At 37.1% G+C, this 19439-nt stretch overlaps 2 protein-coding genes and 1 pseudogene across 3 annotated transcripts; all 3 read right to left on the reverse strand.

The window, feature by feature from the left end:
• Positions 1–205: 205 nt before the first annotated feature.
• On the reverse strand, positions 206–3749 carry LOC125469151 (annotated as a pseudogene).
• A 996-nt stretch (positions 3750–4745) lies between these two features.
• Positions 4746–8342, reverse strand: LOC125469027 (phosphomannomutase). Of its 2 annotated transcripts, none has more exons than XM_048565896.1 (12): positions 8190–8342; positions 7712–7801; positions 7498–7542; positions 7346–7412; positions 6917–6993; positions 6203–6238; positions 5992–6047; positions 5810–5909; positions 5606–5701; positions 5376–5465; positions 5162–5213; positions 4746–5041 (listed from the first exon to the last, which is right to left on the reverse strand). In XM_048565896.1, exons 2-12 carry the CDS (start codon positions 7778–7780, stop codon positions 4986–4988), a joined length of 744 nt encoding a protein of 247 aa, XP_048421853.1. In that variant the 5' UTR covers positions 7781–7801; positions 8190–8342; the 3' UTR covers positions 4746–4985. The 2 variants fall into 2 exon arrangements, with proteins under 2 accessions (XP_048421853.1, XP_048421854.1); XM_048565897.1 differs by having other exon boundaries at positions 7712–7804; positions 8190–8208.
• A 1488-nt stretch (positions 8343–9830) lies between these two features.
• LOC103966024 lies at positions 9831–18844 on the reverse strand. The gene is made up of 11 exons (XM_048565967.1): positions 18660–18844; positions 18314–18560; positions 18079–18147; positions 17804–17983; positions 17015–17390; positions 15748–15877; positions 11402–11440; positions 11081–11327; positions 10924–10989; positions 10476–10652; positions 9831–10223 (listed from the first exon to the last, which is right to left on the reverse strand). The coding sequence occupies exons 1-11, from the start codon at positions 18677–18679 to the stop codon at positions 9846–9848; spliced, it is 1929 nt and encodes a 642-aa protein (XP_048421924.1). The 5' UTR covers positions 18680–18844; the 3' UTR covers positions 9831–9845.
• Positions 18845–19439: the final 595 nt, after the last annotated feature.

Here is a 19439-nt window from a genome sequence, read left to right on the forward strand (position 1 = left end):
GGAAACGACCTCGAAAATACGAAGAAAGCCCTCGATTAGTAGTATTTACGTCACGTTTTTGATACGCCGATCCTAAGCAACTGTTGTTTTCTGACGCCGGAACATTTCCTTTGCGTGCTTATCGGCTGTTACCGTTAGAAATTGAGTTCTTTCTTGGTGACGGACGAGGTGAAACCTAATATGTTGTTTATCAATGGAGGAAAAACCTCACATTAGTGAAAATTCCTAACATCCAAAATGTAGTTTTCGCAATGAAATAGGAGGCGAGTAACCATCAGCTAATTCCAGATAAGGACTTTTAAAAGTTTAGATTACAACTCGTAACCATTTGTGACCGAAGATGTTCCACACCGGAGCTAGCTGCATTGGTGGGTAAATCCGGAACACTAAACAAACGTGATTGCAGGTCAGCAGTCACGACGGCTTTCCACCAGAAAGATCAAATCGTGCTTCAAAATGGTCCACTCACTTTTGCTTTGCAAATTTTGTACTCCTAAGAATTGAAACCTGAGAGGTGGGAAATAAATTTAGTCCACTATTTCGGATTGGATCCCCACATTCTTGTTAGTAGAAATCATAGATCTTGACAATTAAGAGGAAGAAGGTGAAGCAACTTGATAATAAAACGATCATAAAAGACTACGAGACATACCTTGGGCTGCTCCATAGAGCTCCCAAAATATCCTATTCCAAAGGATAAGGAAGTGTAAGCAGCACCAATCTCTACAGCTTTCAACTTTGGAGACCTTCCTGTAACCTAAAAAGCAACACATAAACATACACTTATTCTACACAAATAAAACATACCTAACACGAAAAGGTTCTAGCTTGGGACTCACCGTTATGGGAGCATCAGCTTGCACAAGTAGAATTCCGGCACTTTCAGTACAATCATGATTACTCTCTTGAACAACAGAGCGTAAAACTTTCGTGCAAGCAGAGGCAGGACCTGCCTGTGAACTAACCAATGAAAATGGCTGTCAAGTTCACATACTTGGTTTTATCCGGACAAGAATAGACATGGTATATAAACTAAGCAACTGACAGACATTGTAGGTCCGCCCAACTCTACAGTTCTAATTATAACTTTGAAGAATCATGACTGCTTCAATTTTGGCCACTTCAGACCGCTCCTGTCTTGAATTTTAACATTCACATCAAGGAAAAACATTTAAAAAACAAATTATATGGTAATAGGACATAGAGCGACAAAGAAACGCAGGACTCGCGAGCTGCAAATCCTTTCATTACATATTCTCCAGCACCACTAGTATAGCAGCCAACTATACACGGAGCACCAAAAAGACCTTTGGAGGACACCCAACACCCTGCACCATACATTGCTGCTAATCCCACACGTCCACCAACCTGTATTTTTTTTTTTTTTTTATACAAAAAGCCGGTTAGATTATCAATCACTAGTCACTCCAAACAGATGACAACCATCACTAGTCACTCCAAACAGATGACAACCAAAGAATGCAAATTCTTAGAACCCTGTCACCTTCAGTGCAATTCCCCCACTTGAGGCGCCGGATGCTATTTGTCCTTCAGCGTCCACACAAATAACTCCAACAGTATCCATGATGCAATCCTCTTCAGCTCCATTATGCTTCAAAGAATCGCATGGTTGAGCTACTAATTCTAAACACAGATACAACAAGTGTTAGTACTCGGAAATTAAGAATGTACACATGCAGATGATAAGTTGTACTGAAAATAATTTTAGCTTTGAAAGCAAAGGCATAGGTTTTTTAATCATCAAACTGCGATGAAATACCTGATATTCCAGCGGTCTCTTGAGGAATACAAGAAAGTCTAAAATCAGAAACCTCTGTATTTTCTTTTGCATCATCCACCATTGATTTGTACTTTCTCCATTGTGCTTTTGCTCTTTCTGTCACCAGCCACTGTTTGGAAATACACAAGATTAATTCATCTTTATTAAAAAAAAAAAACAAAAAATTACAATTGAAACTTTAGCCATTAAATGGCAAAAATAGATATGTATTTTTCTCAATGTTTATTTTCCCAGTTAACTTAAGCATAACAAATAAAGATTAGTGATTGATTACCTCATCATCAGCTGCAGTAATTGCTGAAACAAGGCCCTTGGACTTTGCCCATGCATGGGCACCTTCACCAACAAGGAAGCTACACAATAACAAATTCGCTCCATTATTAAATTAAAGGAAAAGAAAATAAGGGAAAAGGAAAGAAGAACAGGAGGATCGAAAGAAATAAAAAAAAAAAATGCTATTACGATTTACAAATATTGAAGGAAAAAAATAATAAAAAGAAAATATCGCTAAACGCAATGATTGGAATGAAAGCTATAACTGTCTGATTAAGAGAGATGAAATAGTACATGGGTGGTATTCGGCCCAACGCCAACAGAGGGGATCCCATCATTTGTTCCTTGGCCAATAAAGCAGCGACCTGGATGGGGTTTCTGACACCTGGTCTACAACATATGCAAGGGGATATTCAGTGACATGGGGGAAAATGCAGAGTGGAAATCAGTATGGAAACAGTAATATGTTTAGCAGAATCAGATAAACAGATCATCTTAAACCTGGAATTGCTCCGACAGCTCCAAAAACTCCAGAATTTCCATCCATAATACTGGCATCGCATTCTACACGACCATATTCTGTCCAATTGGATCCTCTGCCCGCATTCGTGCTTGGGTCATCCTTTAAGACAATAATTTAATTAAAAACACAATCAATAAACGGAAAGAAACTTCTACTGACATCCTCCTCGTAACTGCATATAAAGAAAATAAGAGGCACAATATCTAATCTTCTTTTGAACCTGAATCTTCTTTATTACATCATTCTACATGCACGTTGGTGCTTTCGTGAAGCACTCTGTCCTAGGATCCTAGCTACTTGAACATAATCGGATTGAATTCCTCCCAGAAATCTATATAACTCCAAATGTACACTTCAAAGTACCAAAGTTAAACCAGTAAAACCATGATTTTTGTACAAAACATGAGCTAAAATCCTCCGTAAATTTCCACGGATAGCTCTTTCCACATTCACATAACCATAGCTCTTGCACAAGAAGAAAATCAAAACTTTCAAAATCCCACAAATACTAGATACAACATGCATATCCCGTAGCTAACATTTTGAACACGCAGCGCCAAATTACGAATTCCTACTTCCCAATATACAGTCTTCTAAGAACATATTAACAAAACCATCACTAAAAGAAAACAAAAACAAACATATATACCCTGTATACACATATAGACAAACACACACAGTTATATACATGTAGATTGAAAGAGAAAATGCACCTCCAAGACTTGAACAGCTGCAGTAACAGCATGTATGCATCCATCAGAACCCTGAAGCAAGAATAACACAAAAACAACATTGAAATTACAAAAATGCCACTGCCAATCTTTTCAAGTTTCAATCTTTCCTTGTCTATTTCCCTCAGGCTTTGTGGGGAACCAAACAGAAGCTGGAATGATACAAAAAGGAAAATAAAATGAAAAATGTGCTTGAGAGAAAGACCTCGCGGATAACTGAACCGGCGACGAGACAAGCGCGTTTAACCGCGGACTTGAGGGCTTTCTCGTTGGATGGCGCGTGGTATCCCGCGCCGACGTGAACCGCCACGAAGAATGTGGCGTTTTCCTCTTCTTCGTGCATTTGGTTGGTGGCAGCCATGGACTGGCTGATGGATCTAAACACTGCGTTTTGTCTTCTGGCTTTACTCTTTTATTTTTGGTCTTTCTTGATGAGCCTAAAATTTTTTTGCACTTTCTTTGTTTTTTGTTGTCAAAATTGCACTATATTTGTTTGATTCAATGGGCATTTTATTTTATTTTATTGTATTTTCAAAAAATTGGATATTTATTTGTTTGAAAACATGGGATATTTTAATTGATATAATAAATCATTTGGAGAAAGATTTGAACCAAAGTGAAGAGTGTGAAGCACACTATTTATGTCGCTTTGCTATGCCTAATGGTTACGTTTTGTAACACTTATTTATGTCATAGGTATCGGAAATGTAAAACACAAAATTTATGCGTGTAGACATGTTTTCAACCACTTAACCTATTAATCTTTTATTAAAAAAATTGTAATCTTTACGTGAAGAGATATGTTCTCAAGCATTTAAGCTATTAATCTCGTATGTTTATTTATTAGAAGCGATATTATAATTAGTGTTGAATGCATGGGTTAAAGAGGAAAGACCTATCACCAAAATAATTTACCGCTTGTTACTTGTAAGTTGATTAATTAGTAATGTGAAACGTATAAATTGAACAATTTGATAACTTGTTGCTCTCGTATGTTTATTTATTAGAAGCGACATTATAATTAGTATTGAATGCATGAGTTGAAAAGGAAAGACTTATCACCAAAACAATTCACCGCTTGCTACTTGCAAGTTAATTAATTAGTAATGTGCAACGTATAAATTGAATAATTTGATAACTTGTTGCTCCACCAACTATTTTATTTATTTATTATTATTTTTTTTTTAAGAAACTAGGAATAACATTACCAGGGCAAAGATGCCAACACAGAATAAGGAAAGCCTACACCAAGGCAAGCAAGCAACTAAACAAACAAAAAACCGAGCAGCAGAGGTGGGTAGGGAGTGAAAACGCTAGAACCAAGTTCAAGCGTTGCCCCCTCCTCTGCCACAAAAGTTTAAGGGGGGCAAGGTAAACCATCGTTATTACATATAGCAGAAGCAATTTGAAAAGGAAGTGAAGAATGCCTTTCACCAGATCAATTTATATATAATAGGAATCCGTGGTACTGTCGTAGCACAAAATTACAATGCAGAAACGAAATTTCTCGACCAGGATATTTTGAGTCTATAATAATGTTACATATTACAGATTTCTGCTTAACATTTATTCCCAAATACAGAATTACAAATGGCATTTAACTTTTCTTGTTCGAAAAATGGCATATATTGCTCGAAAGCAAAAGGTTGGATCCACCTCAAGGGCTCAGGAAGAGAGCTGTGCACTGCTTGATTGTATCTTCGGGGCTGGAAACTGCAGAAGGGTAGAGCATCATCAGATATACATATTCAGTAATATTTTTTGTTTAGGTATGTAAGTTCTAATGAATGAGAATCGGCCACAAGTAACTTTAAACCTGGGACGAGAGCTTACCTGTATGACCTACGGTTCTTTCAGATTCATAGATTTCGTGGTCATTTCCTCCCTGCGGAAACAGGAACTCACAAGTTTTAGGGCCCGAATATCAGAAAACTTCATTGAAAAGAATAAATGTGAAACAGAAAACATGAACAAGCTGCTACTCATGAATTCATAGAAAAGGAAGTTGTACATAGAAGAGGGTTGAGCCATCAAAGTATGGACAAACCTTGTAAGTTTTGTCACCAAAGAAATGGATCTCTTGAAAATCATCTAGGTATCTCAAGCAGTATGTCTTGTCCCAACCTTGCGGGAAAACCTGGTTCAAGCATTGTAAACCATTGGCGTTCAATTTCAAAAGTCTAGTCACCTTTTTACTGGACTAGTTCAAGAATGAGGCAGGCAAAAATAAATAAATGGAATAATCATTAAACCATAAATGAACATAGAATCGCTTACATCAAAACTTATCTGTCCTCCAATGGAAAATGTCAGGTTGAGGTGACCAAACTTCTCACGAAGGACGGAAACCATTTTTGGGCGTATATTCTGAACCTGCAAAGAATTACCATCTTTCAAGTTATATACAAGCGAAAAATAAATTGATATCACTTAATAATTAAAATATAGGCACAATTCAAATTTACAGGTCAGGTATCTAACCTTGTCATATTTTTCAAATTCATCCCTTTCTTCTTGGCTACAGTTTCTCCCAATTGGTGATACATTAAGCATCCCACTTCGGAACTCGATAAATGTACCCCTACAGTTATAAAGTTAAAAGTAAAAGTTTTAAGTTTACTGTAGATAGCTTAAGATTTAACAAAGGCTTCCACTCCACTAACCTCTTTATCGGTATGTCCAAGTCAGCAATATAATGAAGCGTAAAGTTGATGAATTCCTGCACAAGTGCATGCTAATCGTCTCAGATCAATCTCAAGAACAACATAATTAAGTTTCCAAGGTGCTGTGTGTATGTTGTGCTTGAAACTGCTTAAGATACCTTCCAAATAAGGAATTTGAGAGTCATAGCATACAACAGAGCACAGGTTTTACCTTGAGTTTGTCTTCTCCAAGATATGTCTTCAAGCTCTACAGAATGAAAAACGCAAAATGCATCAGTTTGGAACTTTTGTCACAACATGAAAGATTTAAAAAAATGTAGAAACAATGAAAAATAATGCAACTCCGTCAGAAGTCCTATCAGAAACAAATCATGGTTATCAGGCACCCATACTAAAACCCAGCCAAATCCATTTCAGACTTGGACTTAGTGTTCAGGAATTTCAAACTGTAATAGAAGACAATGGTGTGAAACATAAATATGGACCAGAAGAAATCTACGGCAGACAAGTGCTTCATTATAAGATGAATTTACTACTTTCGTTAGCCACAAATACTTTCTTCACAGAACAAAAGAAAAATTCTCTCAAAAGATCCAAAGAACAAGATTGTAACATGGAAATATTTATCTTAACTATCCATTTCTTCTTTTTCTTTTTTCTTGAGGAGAAGGTTTATATCTTTACGATATATACCATGCTCAAATTCAGGGTATTTGATCATTAGAATTTTAGCTTTGCTTATTGCTTTCAGCCATATATTGGGCCAGAAGGGGGCCACAAATTTACCCCAACAAAACATCCCTCTCGCCATTAGATAAGAAAATCAACTTTTACGTAATTGATTCAAGCATCACCTTTAATTAGGACACTATGAAATTATGAATGTGACAATTTGTTTCTATTATCACACTAAGCTGTATAATACCTGGGTGCCAATCAGCGTCCTATCTTTGTGAGCCACAAGACCATTTTCGGAAAATACATAATCATGGTCATCAATAACTGCAAAGACAAGGACATAGTTAATAAACATAGTCCAGAAGATAAAGCATGTGTCCACAATGTCCCTCGAGAACTAGCATTGAAGGACACCTAAGAGTTAATGTAAAAGGAACAGGGCACCAACATAGCGTATTGTGTTATTAAGACAATCTAAATAGCCAATATCAGATGCAACAAAACAATTTCAAAATTCATCCAGGCACAAAATTTAAATAAGTGTTTATATAACGAGTAAATATCCAAACTTGAGCTCCAACAACTGAAGCTTGCATTGATGTATCATATGCAAAAATTAAGTGTTGAATACATTTGGAGTTACTCGATATACTTTCTACAAAATAACGGTATACACCTGTTTTGCCAAGCTGCTCCGTTATCTTAGAAAGGTCAGATCCTCCCACAATGCCCACTGTGACAACCTGCACTCCGACAAGGCTTTGATTATTAAGAAGAAACTAGCAAACCTCACAAAGATGTACACTTTCAGGCTAACGGGTTACATACCTTCCTAAGTTCTCTCATAAACCCCAACATTTCTGGAGTAACAACCTGATTTGAGCGAAATACATTCAATTAGAAAATTTTCTCAAGCTGATTAAGAAATGAAAAAGATTATGCCTTTCAAATCGATAACCAACATGATAAACCGGTACATAAAATTCCAACTGAAAATTAAAGAGTGATTTAAAAGGACAAAATAAAAACCAGAGATGTATACCTTTCTTGGAGCTGTGAGAGTCCCATCAACATCAAACAAGGCAAGCACACCAGGCCTCCTAACAGCCATTTACAGTTAAATCTAATTTTCCTGCTGACAAATACACAATGCTCAATTAACAATTTAATCTCTTGAGTTTCTGTGAACATCAGTAAATCAGCGAGCTTGCAGAAAACAGCAAAATAGATATTACCCAGATGTTCAAAAACATTAAGATCCAAAACCCAATACTTTTTTACTTAAAAGTAAAATAATTTGAGAAAGCAATTGATCGAATGGCCTAGATTGTAAACGAAAGTACCAATAAGTAATTAAAAACTGAAAAGCATCCCAAATTATATGCACCCAAATGAGTGGAAAGAAGAAAGAAGAAAACTTTAAGATTCAGGAACAAGCGGTTCTGCAGATGATGAGCCCTAATCAATGGAAAATGGCGATTGATAAGTAAATTGGCAAATGACAAAGTGAAAATACAAACCCGGTAATTGCGCTAATGAGAGAGAGAGAGAGAGAGAGAGAGAGAGAGAGAGAGAGAGAGAGGTATGAAATGAAATGGAAGTTTGAGGAGCAGAGAATTGGGAAGCAGATTTCTTCCAGTGGCGGAACTTGAGCAGTTGGGATTATAAAGCGATATGAAGGGGTCCCAGAACAATATTCCTATTTACTTTTTGAGTCTTGGCTTAACTTCGTACTAGTTTCATTAAAAGATATGAGCAAATTCATCTATCATTGAAATTTGATCTAATGACTGCAATTATTATAATTTTTAGAAAAATTTCATGTTGTAGCCGTTGAATCAAATTTTAACGGTTTGATGGGTTTGCTCAAGAGGCTTAGCCTCCTAAGCTTAGAAATGGATCCTGATCAATCACTAAACAATACGATTTAATTTAGTGTTTTTTTTTTTCATTTATATATTCTAAAGTCTTAGCTCGTTAGTTCGACAAAAAATTAATGAGATACAATAAGAAACTTCGTAGGAGCTGTATCTTGCATTTGCACGTAGAGATAACGTTGCCCTTAATTTTGGTTGGGTGGGGTAAAGGTTAGAGAATGAGGTGGTGGATCTGGTTTCTCTTTTTTTTTTTTTTTGTCAAACGATAGATATATTAGATTCAATGTTAAATTTGAAAGTCGATTGAATTAGAACTCATGTCGTGGTGCAAGAGCAACACTTATTTTCACCATTGTGACAGAGGGTCACTCACAGGTTGTGGATCTAATTTCAAATCTGTTCAAAAAGTGCACTAATTAATGCAAATTATTTGTAGAGTTGGGGAATATGCTATAGTATCTATTACTAACCTCTTTTAGATAGCGGTGTACTTAATTTATGATACGATTGCGTCTAATAGCCAACTGCTTGCATATAAGTGCTTTTGGATCATGAAAGCCCTTGGTATTGCATATAAGACATGAAAGGAAAACAGAAGTGTATTTTTAAAAATACGTAGTGCATGTATAGTCCGCGAATTTAGTAACTATGGTGGGCACTACGTAATTTGGCTATTGATTGAGAAGCAGCGACTAGTGGTTGAAGCATCTCCTTAATCTAGACAAAAATGAGTTTAGCATTCACTTTCAGTTTGTTTTCATTTCGGTAGGAAACTTCTTTCTTTGGTTGTATTATCACCATCTCATAAACTAGTCAATTTTTCCCTTTTGCAGTTAGGAGGAAACTTCTCAACATGTCTCACTTCACTGTTTCTGGTTCATAGTAGTGTATCTTACAACAAAACTGATCTTTTACGGCGCACAAAGGGTGCAATAAACGGTTATTCACGGCTTATGAGTCTCCAAGCAATAAAAGCCCCTATCTTAAAAGATGTTTTCTCTTTTTGCACTGCTCGCTTTGTTTTCGTCTATTGATTATCTTTTATTTCCCTTACTCAATCATTAGTTGCTAACTTGTAATGCAAGTCACTTAATTACGTGGGATGCAAGAAAGTTGATCACCTGAATCTCAAACTTGCAGCATTTACTTCACATACAGTGGACAAGTAATATATCTATAAGAAAGAACTTATTCTTTTGTAGAAGAGTCATCGCTCAAATTCGCTTGCAACACAAAGTCCCTCGAATTCAACACTGCAAACCCTTGTCTTTCACTTATTCAAATAGTTCTTACAACATCTTAATAAGGCGTCGCTTCTTTACGGATGAAGTATTGGCCAGTAGGTCCGCCGCTGGGGAGTAGCGCCAACCTGACAACGCTTTCCGCACCTTCGTCGATGGTTAAGATGCCCGAATTGCAGGTTATATCTGTTTTGACAAATCCAGGACAGACACAATTGATGCAGAAATTGGGCCACGTTTTGGCTAGAATTCTGGTGTAAGCGTTCAAGGCTGCTTTCGAGACTGAGTAGGCTGAAAGGATTGGAGGCCAATTTTTGGCTTCTACCAAACCTTGTTTAAAATCTTCTAAAAACTCACTCACTACTCCATCTATTCTCTCTTCTGTGAGACTCTCAGCATCACTCAGTACCCCTTTAGCCCATCCATCTGAAAAAAACTGAAACAATATGCACCACAGGACAGTTTTAATTTAATTTCCGAATAGAAACATCGTGGAGAATTGCTCAAAATTAGACCTTTCACTACCGATTCTCGTAGAAAGCAAAAATCGCTTTGGAAACTAAGCAAGCGTCAGTAGAAAAATGGTAAGAACATAGTTTTCAACCATACTGACAATCATTGCAAACTTGATTTTCTTAGGAGAATGCCAAAAAAGAAATATGGTTTTCGAGTTGTTTATATATCATACCATTAATTGACCAGCATAAGAAGAAACAATAACAAGCCTTGGTGAATCGGATAGCTGGAGGAGGGGCAGAAGTGCTTCAGTCACTCTTTTCGTACCATGGTAGTTTGTTTCTAGACACTTTTCTCCTAACTCGTAGTTTGGTGTTGCTATTTCGCTCCAATCAATATCTTCAAGCTTCTGCATCCAGGTGAAGAAAGTTAAAACTTATCCCGAATGATTGCAGGATCGTCTTCCCCAAATAATCCCAGATCCATAACTGGTTTGCTAAATATAGCATGATTTTCTTAAGAACACAATTTGACACGATAAGTTTGAGGAACTTCATATCAAGCACATATATCTTCGTAAGCAAACTTTTTAAAAGCAACTCAATGATGCAATACCAAAACCAAACTGTCTTTATATAATTTGTGATGGAGAAAGTTTTGGTATATAGAATTAATCTTACCTTACCCGGAATAGCTCTAAAAGCTTCGCCGTTTAGTATGCTTCCGATAACTCCTGCATTGTTTACCTACAGATCACAAGTTCTAGCATTACCATCTTTGTCATGTCAACGAAGTTAACCAAAAAAAAAGTTCGAGCATTTGGGGTTTGATCATTACCAAAATATCAAGTTTTCCAAATTGAGTTTTGACAAAATCTGCAAGGGAAGCAATGCTAGCAGAATCCGTTACGTCGAGCTGGTGAAAAACCACGCGATCAGAGACGCCAAACTGTTTCAATTTTTCAACAGCTTCAAGACCTCTCTTCTCATCTCTGGCAGTTAACACTACTATGGTCCCATTTGAAGCCAACTGCCTAACAGTTGCAAATCCAATTCCTTTGTTTGCCCCTGTCACAACTGCATACCTGACCAAAAAAAATAGGTGTTATTTATGTGGCTATGAGAGTCTAATGGGAAATTCCAGAACAAGGAGATGAACCTCTTCGTCGCCTCTGCCATTGTCGATGCTTTTTGAAGCCTATTTTCAGCATTTTAAAGGGGTGTTGTCACAAAAATTCAATTTTGTGTGCGATAGCAGTTTTGTCGTTTTTTGTTTAGGCAGGGTTTTGTACAGTCAAGAAGCGAGGCGGGGGTAGAGAGACGGGTATTTTTATGACATGTTGGTGAGGAAAGAGAAAAGAAAAAACAGTACTATTTTTTTGGAATTGCCCAGAGCCGGCAACCGTAAAATAATGATATCGAGTTTATCAACCACGGTAGTCAGACCTTCCACTTCAGTTCCACCATAGGAATGGCTTCCTCATGCTATTCACTATTTAATTCATTCAATGAATAGTATTTGTCCTTAATAAACAGTAATTACCTTTTGCATCTTCATCCTTACATTGAATAGCCCTGATAATAGGCAATAAAATATTAGTATATTTTTTATTTATAAAATAATACAAAAGAGTTTAATTTGTAATTTTGGATAAGATTTTTAATCGTTCTCGTTGCGCTACGTGTCATTATCCAAAAAGACAATTATTGGTGATGGATTTCGATGAGATTTTTATCCAATGTCATCGTGCCACGTGTCGTTACCTTTTCAGAATCGTTGAGGATAGATTTCTGATAAGATTTTTAACTAATCACGTCGCGTCACGTGTCACAATCTGTTTACAATCTTTGTGGATAGATTTCGATCAGATTTTTAATGAATGACAGCATACCACGTGACATTATCTACAACCTAATCCTTTCTGAATCCTCCATATAATCCACCATCAATCCTCAGAAATCTCACACCAATTTTCCGAATATCTCTATCATTATTCATAGTTTCTGCTTCATTTTTTACCAAAATCAAAATATATATGTATCATTCTTCATAGTTTCTACTTCCTTCTTACAATGTCTTCTTCTTCAAGGATGATGTGGGAAATCGATCAGTAAGAGGAAGAATCAATTAACCAATTAGAATGAATGTTCAATCTACAGGTGGCCCAAAATGAAATGGATGATGATGAGGAGCGTAGAAGGAGAGATGACGAAGTAAGAATGGGTAGAGCCTCACATTCCTGTCGAGTCATCCAAGCTGTGGGTCAGATATGCAGGCCCAGCTGTTCCGGAAACCTTGATAGAAGCAGACAACGATGAAGTATGGAACTCTTAGATGATTATTTTGTCTGTAATAGTGCATTCTCTGATACGTATTTTAGACGTCGTTTTAGAATGGAACGACATTTGTTCAACAAAATCATGATTGTTGTTTGCAACCATGATTCTTACTTTGTGCAAAAGAATGATGCTTTTGGTGCAAAGGGTCTCCTTCCTAAGCAAAAAATTAATGTTGCCTTACGGATGCATGCATATGGAGCATCTGCAGACCAAGTGGATGAGATAGTGAGGATGGGGAAATCAACCATTCTTGAGTCCCTGATGAGGTTATGCGGAGCAATCAAATCTATCTACACCGCATAGTACCTCCGGAAACCTACTGACATAGACTTGCAAAGGCTTCTGAAGAAGGGCGAGATGCGAGGTTTTCTTGGGATGATTGGAACCATCGACTATATGCACTGAACTTGGAAAAACTGTCCAAGTGCATGGCAAGGCGCTTATGGGGATATAAAAGAAGCAAAAAGTATCATTTTGGAGACAGTGGCACCTTTTAATACATGGATTGGCACGCATTTTTCGGGATTCCGGGAGCTCAAAATGACCTTAATGTCCTTACCAAATCCCCAGTGTTCAATGATTTCCAGCAAGGAAAGGCACCAAAAGTCACGTACTGGGTCAACAGACATAAGTACGACTGGCCATAATACCTAGCAAACGTCATTTACCCAAGGTGGTCATCGTTTGTCAAAACAGTGCCACGTCCGGGAAGTGCAAAGGAAAAACACTTTGCAAGCTGTCAAGAAGGGTGTAGGAAGGATGTGGAGTGTTGTTTTGGTATCCTCCAAGCTCAATGGGTGATTGTCAGGGGTGTTGTCAGAATGTTTGATGTAAAGTTGCTTCAATCCATCATGATGACGTGCATCATTCTTCACAACATGATTGTGGAAGATGAGTATGATTATGATGCCGTTGATGAATATGAGCCAGACATGATGAACAATTTCAGAACACAAATATATTGTGCTCATGATGCCACCGAAGAACCCGTGCAACATGAGCCATTAGAAAAGGATGAACGGTACAATGAAGGCTCATTCAACGATATATTGCACTTCAAAGGCCATATATGCACAATGCCCCGCAAATTGACTTGATAGTGGGAATTGAAACAAGCTCAAGATACTTAAGTTTATTTAGTGTGTTTATTTTTATTTGGTGTTTATTTAATTTTATTTGGTGTGTTTTTTTTTAGTTCATTTAGTGAGTTTTTTATTATTTGGTATGTTTATGTAATTTTATTTGGTGTGTTTATATCATTCGAATAAAAATTCTCTTAGTATAAATAAATTACCAAATTAAATAAATTTACTCTCACTTTAAATAAAGTACTAAATTCAATAAATTGGAAACAATATAAAGTACTATATTCAATAAATAATAAATTACGAACCAAAGTGATTGGAAAATTATGGGCTCCAATTACAAAAAAGTACTCTATTCATCATCACTTAACCAATTTGTGGTGCTAGGATGATCTTCTCTTGTCGTGCTAGGACCATCTCCTCTTGCTCTCGCTTCTCTTGCACGCCTCCTTCGCACCACGTCCACTTTCTCTGACTTCCAAAAATATTTAGAATTTGGAGACTTCCCTTCTAAAGGCGTGTTCATAATGTCACGATCTTGTTGAGCCATTCTTTTTTCTCTAACTTGTTCCCTTTCTTGCCTAAATAACTCTCTTTCTCTCTCATTAGCTTGAAATGCTCTCTCAACAGCTGCAGCTTTTGCCTCCTCTCTAGCCTTATCAGCCTCAAATTTCGCCATTTCCTGCGCCAAAGTCAATTCACCTTGGCGAGCAAGTTCTTCCATATACTTTGCATAATCATTCTTGGAAGCACTCATTTTTCTCTTTGAAGCCTTCTTACCTTGATGCCTAATTGGATAACGGGTCGACCCTGACACTTGTTCAGGGGGTGTTTCAGGCACTTCTTCTGCATCATCTTCATGAACACGCGAGCCATGCATGATCATATGTAGAGTGTAGAGGGATGCTGTTTATGAAAACTTCTAGATCGACATGCACAACTTTGAATTTAGGACAATCTTTGGACAATATTTCAACATTCCCACCGGTTGAATGATTTGTTTTTGCTTTTGGTTTTGACATTATACCAAGCTTGTGCTTGAAGTTCCTACACAATGTGGGAGAAGAAATAATTATAATGAAAGTAGGTAACAAATAAACAATACAAACAAATAATTATAACCAAAGTAGCTAACAAATAAATAATACAAACAAATAATTATAATGTAAATTTGGGTATAGTACAAACAAATAAATAATATATTGTTACCTGATCCGCTAAATTTTCCCCACTTCAAAGATTACTACTAGCTTGTGCCAAGGTGTCTCTCCACGTACTAAATGATTGGCTAAGTAATTTCCAACTACTGGACATCGATTCTTTGGTTCTTTTCCCACCAATTTTCTCAAGAATATTGGTATGAATAAGACTCCACATTTTTCGCAACTGCATCTCATTACCCGTAAGAGGATCATGAATTACTTCAACCCAGCTAGTACACAACACAACATCCTTAATAAGTGTCCAATTTGTACCTGCATCAGTAGTCATTTTGTTGGAAAAAAATTGGATTGAAACTTTGAGAGAAAGATAGGAATGTGGTTGAAAGTAGTTGAGAAAATATGAAATAGAAGTATAAGGTAGAAGATAATGAGAATGTATTTATAGAAAAGTAAAATCAAATTTTTTTTTTTTAATTTTTCAAATTTTTTTTTTTTTGGATTTTTATTAATTTTTTACATTTTTTAAAATTTTTTATTCACCTAATTAATCTCTGCGGTTAGATTAAAAAAAAATTGAATTCCAACACTTCAGATTGTGCCACATGGCACAACGGTAAGATTTCTGATTTTAAATAGTTTTTTTTTTTAATTTATAAAGGTGAATAACGTGGACCGTTGATCTCAGATCCAACAGTTGAAATTAAATAAGGTTTTAAAATTATTATTATCGTTGGACATCCAACGGTATAAAACAAATAACCGTTAAGATCCAACGGACACCGAGGCGCCACGTGGCCTCCAACGATCACTGACGAAGGCCTGCGCACGCCGGCCTCATCGGCTGATGCAAAATGTGGTTGACGTCAGGGCGACGTCAGCCATGCATCAAACCCACTTCAGGCTCTCGGGCTAGCAACTCTCCACGGGCCTCTACCTCGGGCTCGCTCGTCAGCACACGCTGGGCTTCATCACTTGGGCTCTTTGGCCCTATTCCTGCACCTGTCCTTCGGGCTGGAGCACACGGTGAAAGTGCTCTTATACTTACGACTATATATAATTACGATCAATTATTAATTTGAAATTTAAAAGTAAAAAAATAAAACATACAATTCAGATAAAATCTCTCTTAAAACTAAAATATAGTCAGAGCAACACTAACATATTTAATAAATTATATGGATTATTTTCGGGGATTATTTTCTTGAGTTATGCGACCTCAATCATAGAATACAAGCTGGATGAATGAAGTGAAAGAGTGTATCCGGTGTGTTGTGCGACTGTCGTATGCCACTAAAGCTCAAGGGAAATTTTTATAGAATGACAATAAGGCTAGCAATGCTTTATGACATGGAATGTTGGATGGTGAAGCATCAAAAGGTACACAAAATGAGTGTAGCGAAGATAAGAATGCTACGTTGGATGTGTGGGCACACGAGAAATGACAAGATTAGGAATGAGGATACACAAGGCAAATTAGGAGTAGCCGAAATTGAAGATAAGATGAGAGATAATCGGTTAAGGTGGTTTGGACATGTGAAACGAAGACTACAAACGCTCCGGTTAGAAGATGTGAATACAAGACAAAGGCCCAGGGCCAAAGGGATAGAGAAAGACCTAGGAAGACTTCGAAAGAAACTCCAAGAAAAGATTTGAACTACTTGGATCTAACAGAAATCATGACACAGAACCGAGCGCAATAGCGTTCTAAGATTCATATAGCCGACCCCACTCAGTGGGATAACGCTTTGTTGTTGTTGTTTTATTTTCTTGAGTTAGATACTTTGTATATGCTAGTAATACTCTTAGATAAAATAAGGTGAGCATCCATTGTCCTCTTGTTGTTTTGCTTACTTTTCTGGATGCTAGCTCTGGAAGAGTTGCAAAGAGATGAAAATGTTACACCCCACATCTTTCTGGACGCTTTTCTGATACCTCACCTCGATAGGCCCGTCGGCCGGCTGTTTGTTTTAGGGTGCCGGTCACGACTTGCTTCGATCGGCGCCCATTTTCATAAAACAATAGCATCACTCCTAATAGGATATGGCCTCCATATTTAACACTACCCTCATATATTTCTATCATCCAAATAGTCTTGCCACATTGTGAATCCAAAAGCTTGTACATAAACTATCAAGCCTTATTATTCATTAAACACAGAGAGGGCCTCTGTTAGCACCACATCTTAATACGGTGTTATTTCTTTCTTGATGAAGTAGAGGCCGGTAGGACCGCCGCTGGGGAGTAGGGCCAACCAGGCAACGTTTTCAGCACCTTCGTCAATGGTTAAGAAGCCGACATTGAAGGTCATATCTGTCTTGACAGATCCGGGGCAGACACAGTTGATGTAGATGTTTGGATACTTGTTGGCCAGAATTCTAGTGTACGCGTTCAAGGCTGCTTTCGAGACTGCATAGGCTGGATAGGCAGGAGGCCAGCTTTTGGTTCCTAGCAAACCTTGTTTATGGTCTTCCAAAAACTCGCTCAAAACAGCATCTATTCTCTCTTCTGTAAGGCTGTTAGCATCACTGAGTACCTCTTTAGCCCATCCATTTGGAAAATTCTGAAGCAACAGGAAAGATGGCAGAGTTTAAATTTGATTAAAAAAAGAAGAAAAATTGCATCAGCATATAACTAAATACATTAAAACATTTTTCAGAAAACAATTCTACAACTAAAACATTCCCAGAGTTCTCGTTTAGTCTGGGATTCAGTTAATGTTCTAATGCAATCGCAGAGCTCCATTATACTTAATTAAGCAAAGAAAACGACGACTAATTGTTTGTACATTTCAAGAAGCCCCATTTATGAAATAACTAGAGATAAACAGATTAAGGATAAGGAATTCTCCGTATCTTTTGTAAGGCAGATAAGTTAACTAAATTATTTTGTTTAAATTACACTAACAACTAAGCGGAAATTTAATTCTGTTAGGAGAAGGCAAAAACAGAAGCATAGTTCTGAAGTTGCTCATACCATTAGCTTAGCAGCAGCAGAAGAAACATTAATGATTCTAGGCGAATCAGATAGCTGGAGGAGGGGCAAAAGCGCGGCAGTCACGCTTTTGGGACCATAATAGTTTGTTTTAAGGCATTCTTCTGCTAACTCATAGCTTGGTGTTGTCAATATTTCACTCCAGTTGATTTCATCAGGCTTCTGCATCCAAAATCATTGCTCTCGTCAATTATAATGGCATAAAAGTCTAAAATCACCTTTCTATGATGTGATATATATACATATAATAACCTCACCTTACCAATTACAGCTGATCTAAAGCTTTCAGGGTTTATTATGCTTCCATTTATTCCTGCATTGTTTACCTACACAGTCGAAAAGTTCCAACTTTTTCATCTTTGTTATGCGTATTTCAACATAAAAAAGGATTATAAGTTTATAATATGTGTCATCAGTATCAAATCAGACATATTGCAATATTATCTCTACTGATCTGAGGAATACAACCCAACTCAAAACAAAAAGATTTACCAAGATATCGAGTTTCCCGAATTGGGTTTTGACAAAATCTGCAAGGGAAACGATGCTAGCAGAATCTGTTACATCAAGCTGATGAAAGACCACCTGGTCGGAGACGCCAAGCTCTTTCAGTTTTTCAACAGCTTCAAGACCCCTCTTTTCATCTCTAGCAGTTAACACCACCATGATCCCATTTGAAGCCAACTGCTTAACTGTGCCAAATCCAACCCCTTTGTTTGCCCCGGTCACAATTGCATACCTGACCAAGATACAAAAGAACCCAACAAAAAGAAGGGAAAATAAGAAATGGGTTTCTTTTATGTGATCAAAAGATGCATAAGAACTAAAACACTACTACCTCTTTGTTGCTTCTGCCATTGTTGCTCTGAGCTTATTTTGCCGGGTGGATACAATGAGGGGACTATAATGCCAGGGGTTTCGGTTTCAAATCATCCGTTTCTAAAAGCTAAACTCATGGGACTCACGTGGGTGCGAAATGAAGACAAATATACGTGGTTTCAGAATGGCGGCTGTATGTGGGATTATGTGGGGGAGAATGTGAGGAAGTATGTGCTGGATTAGTGGCCAAGTGGCCAAAAACCACTTTGGCTAGTCAAAGAAAAATAAACAAAGATAAAAAAGTCAAAAGAAAAATAAACAACGATAAAAAGGACATGGTGATGTTTGTTGAAAAGAAAAAAGATACAACATTGTGTCTCTTCCTTGTTTTTGGACGAAAAAAAAGGACTTGTCTAGAGTTTTTTTGCTTTGCCATTAACACCCGAAGAGTTTTGTTTTTCACTTCCACTTATTAGTCTTTGGAGCTTTTGATAGTTGTTGAGTAGCAGCAGAGAGCAGAGAGAGCAGAGTGCAGAGAGAGCAGAGAGCAGAGTGAGCAGAGTAATATCACATGACAATTTTATGATCACTAATAAAAGAAGTTTTGATGTGATGATCGAAGAATAAAAGAAGTTTTGATGTGATGACCACTTTTAAAGTTTCTAAAAGCTTTTGATAGTTGTTGATCAGCAACTTTTTACTTACATTATTTTGATGGCAACAAAGGTAGATTAGCAACCTTCTACAAACTTTGTTCCTTGCATAACATTGACAATAGTAATATCACATGACAATTTTA

The sequence above is a fragment of a genome, unplaced genomic scaffold (genome assembly GCF_019419815.1).
Source record: "Pyrus x bretschneideri cultivar Hongxiangsu unplaced genomic scaffold, Pyrus_bretschneideri_v1 Contig40, whole genome shotgun sequence".
In the NCBI taxonomy this organism is placed as follows: Eukaryota; Viridiplantae; Streptophyta; class Magnoliopsida; order Rosales; family Rosaceae; genus Pyrus; species Pyrus x bretschneideri.

Excerpts from the sequence above, each read along its gene's own strand:
- LOC125469027 (XM_048565896.1), bottom strand. The coding sequence starts at position 7,780 with ATGGCTGTTAGGAGGCCTGGTGTGCTTGCCTTGTTTGATGTTGATGGG. Across the intron at positions 5,702-5,809 it reads AATTTGAAAAATATGACAAG|GTTCAGAATATACGCCCAAA; the intron begins GTTAGATACCTG and ends AATTCTTTGCAG. Across the intron at positions 5,042-5,161 it reads AAGAACCGTAGGTCATACAG|TTTCCAGCCCCGAAGATACA; the intron begins GTAAGCTCTCGT and ends ACCCTTCTGCAG.
- LOC103966024 (XM_048565967.1), bottom strand. The coding sequence starts at position 18,679 with ATGGCAGAAGCAACAAAGAG. Across the intron at positions 18,561-18,659 it reads ATGGCAGAAGCAACAAAGAG|GTATGCAATTGTGACCGGGG; the intron begins GTAGTAGTGTTT and ends TATCTTGGTCAG. Across the intron at positions 11,328-11,401 it reads ATGGCAGAGGCGACGAAGAG|GTATGCAGTTGTGACAGGGG; the intron begins GTTCATCTCCTT and ends TTTTTTGGTCAG.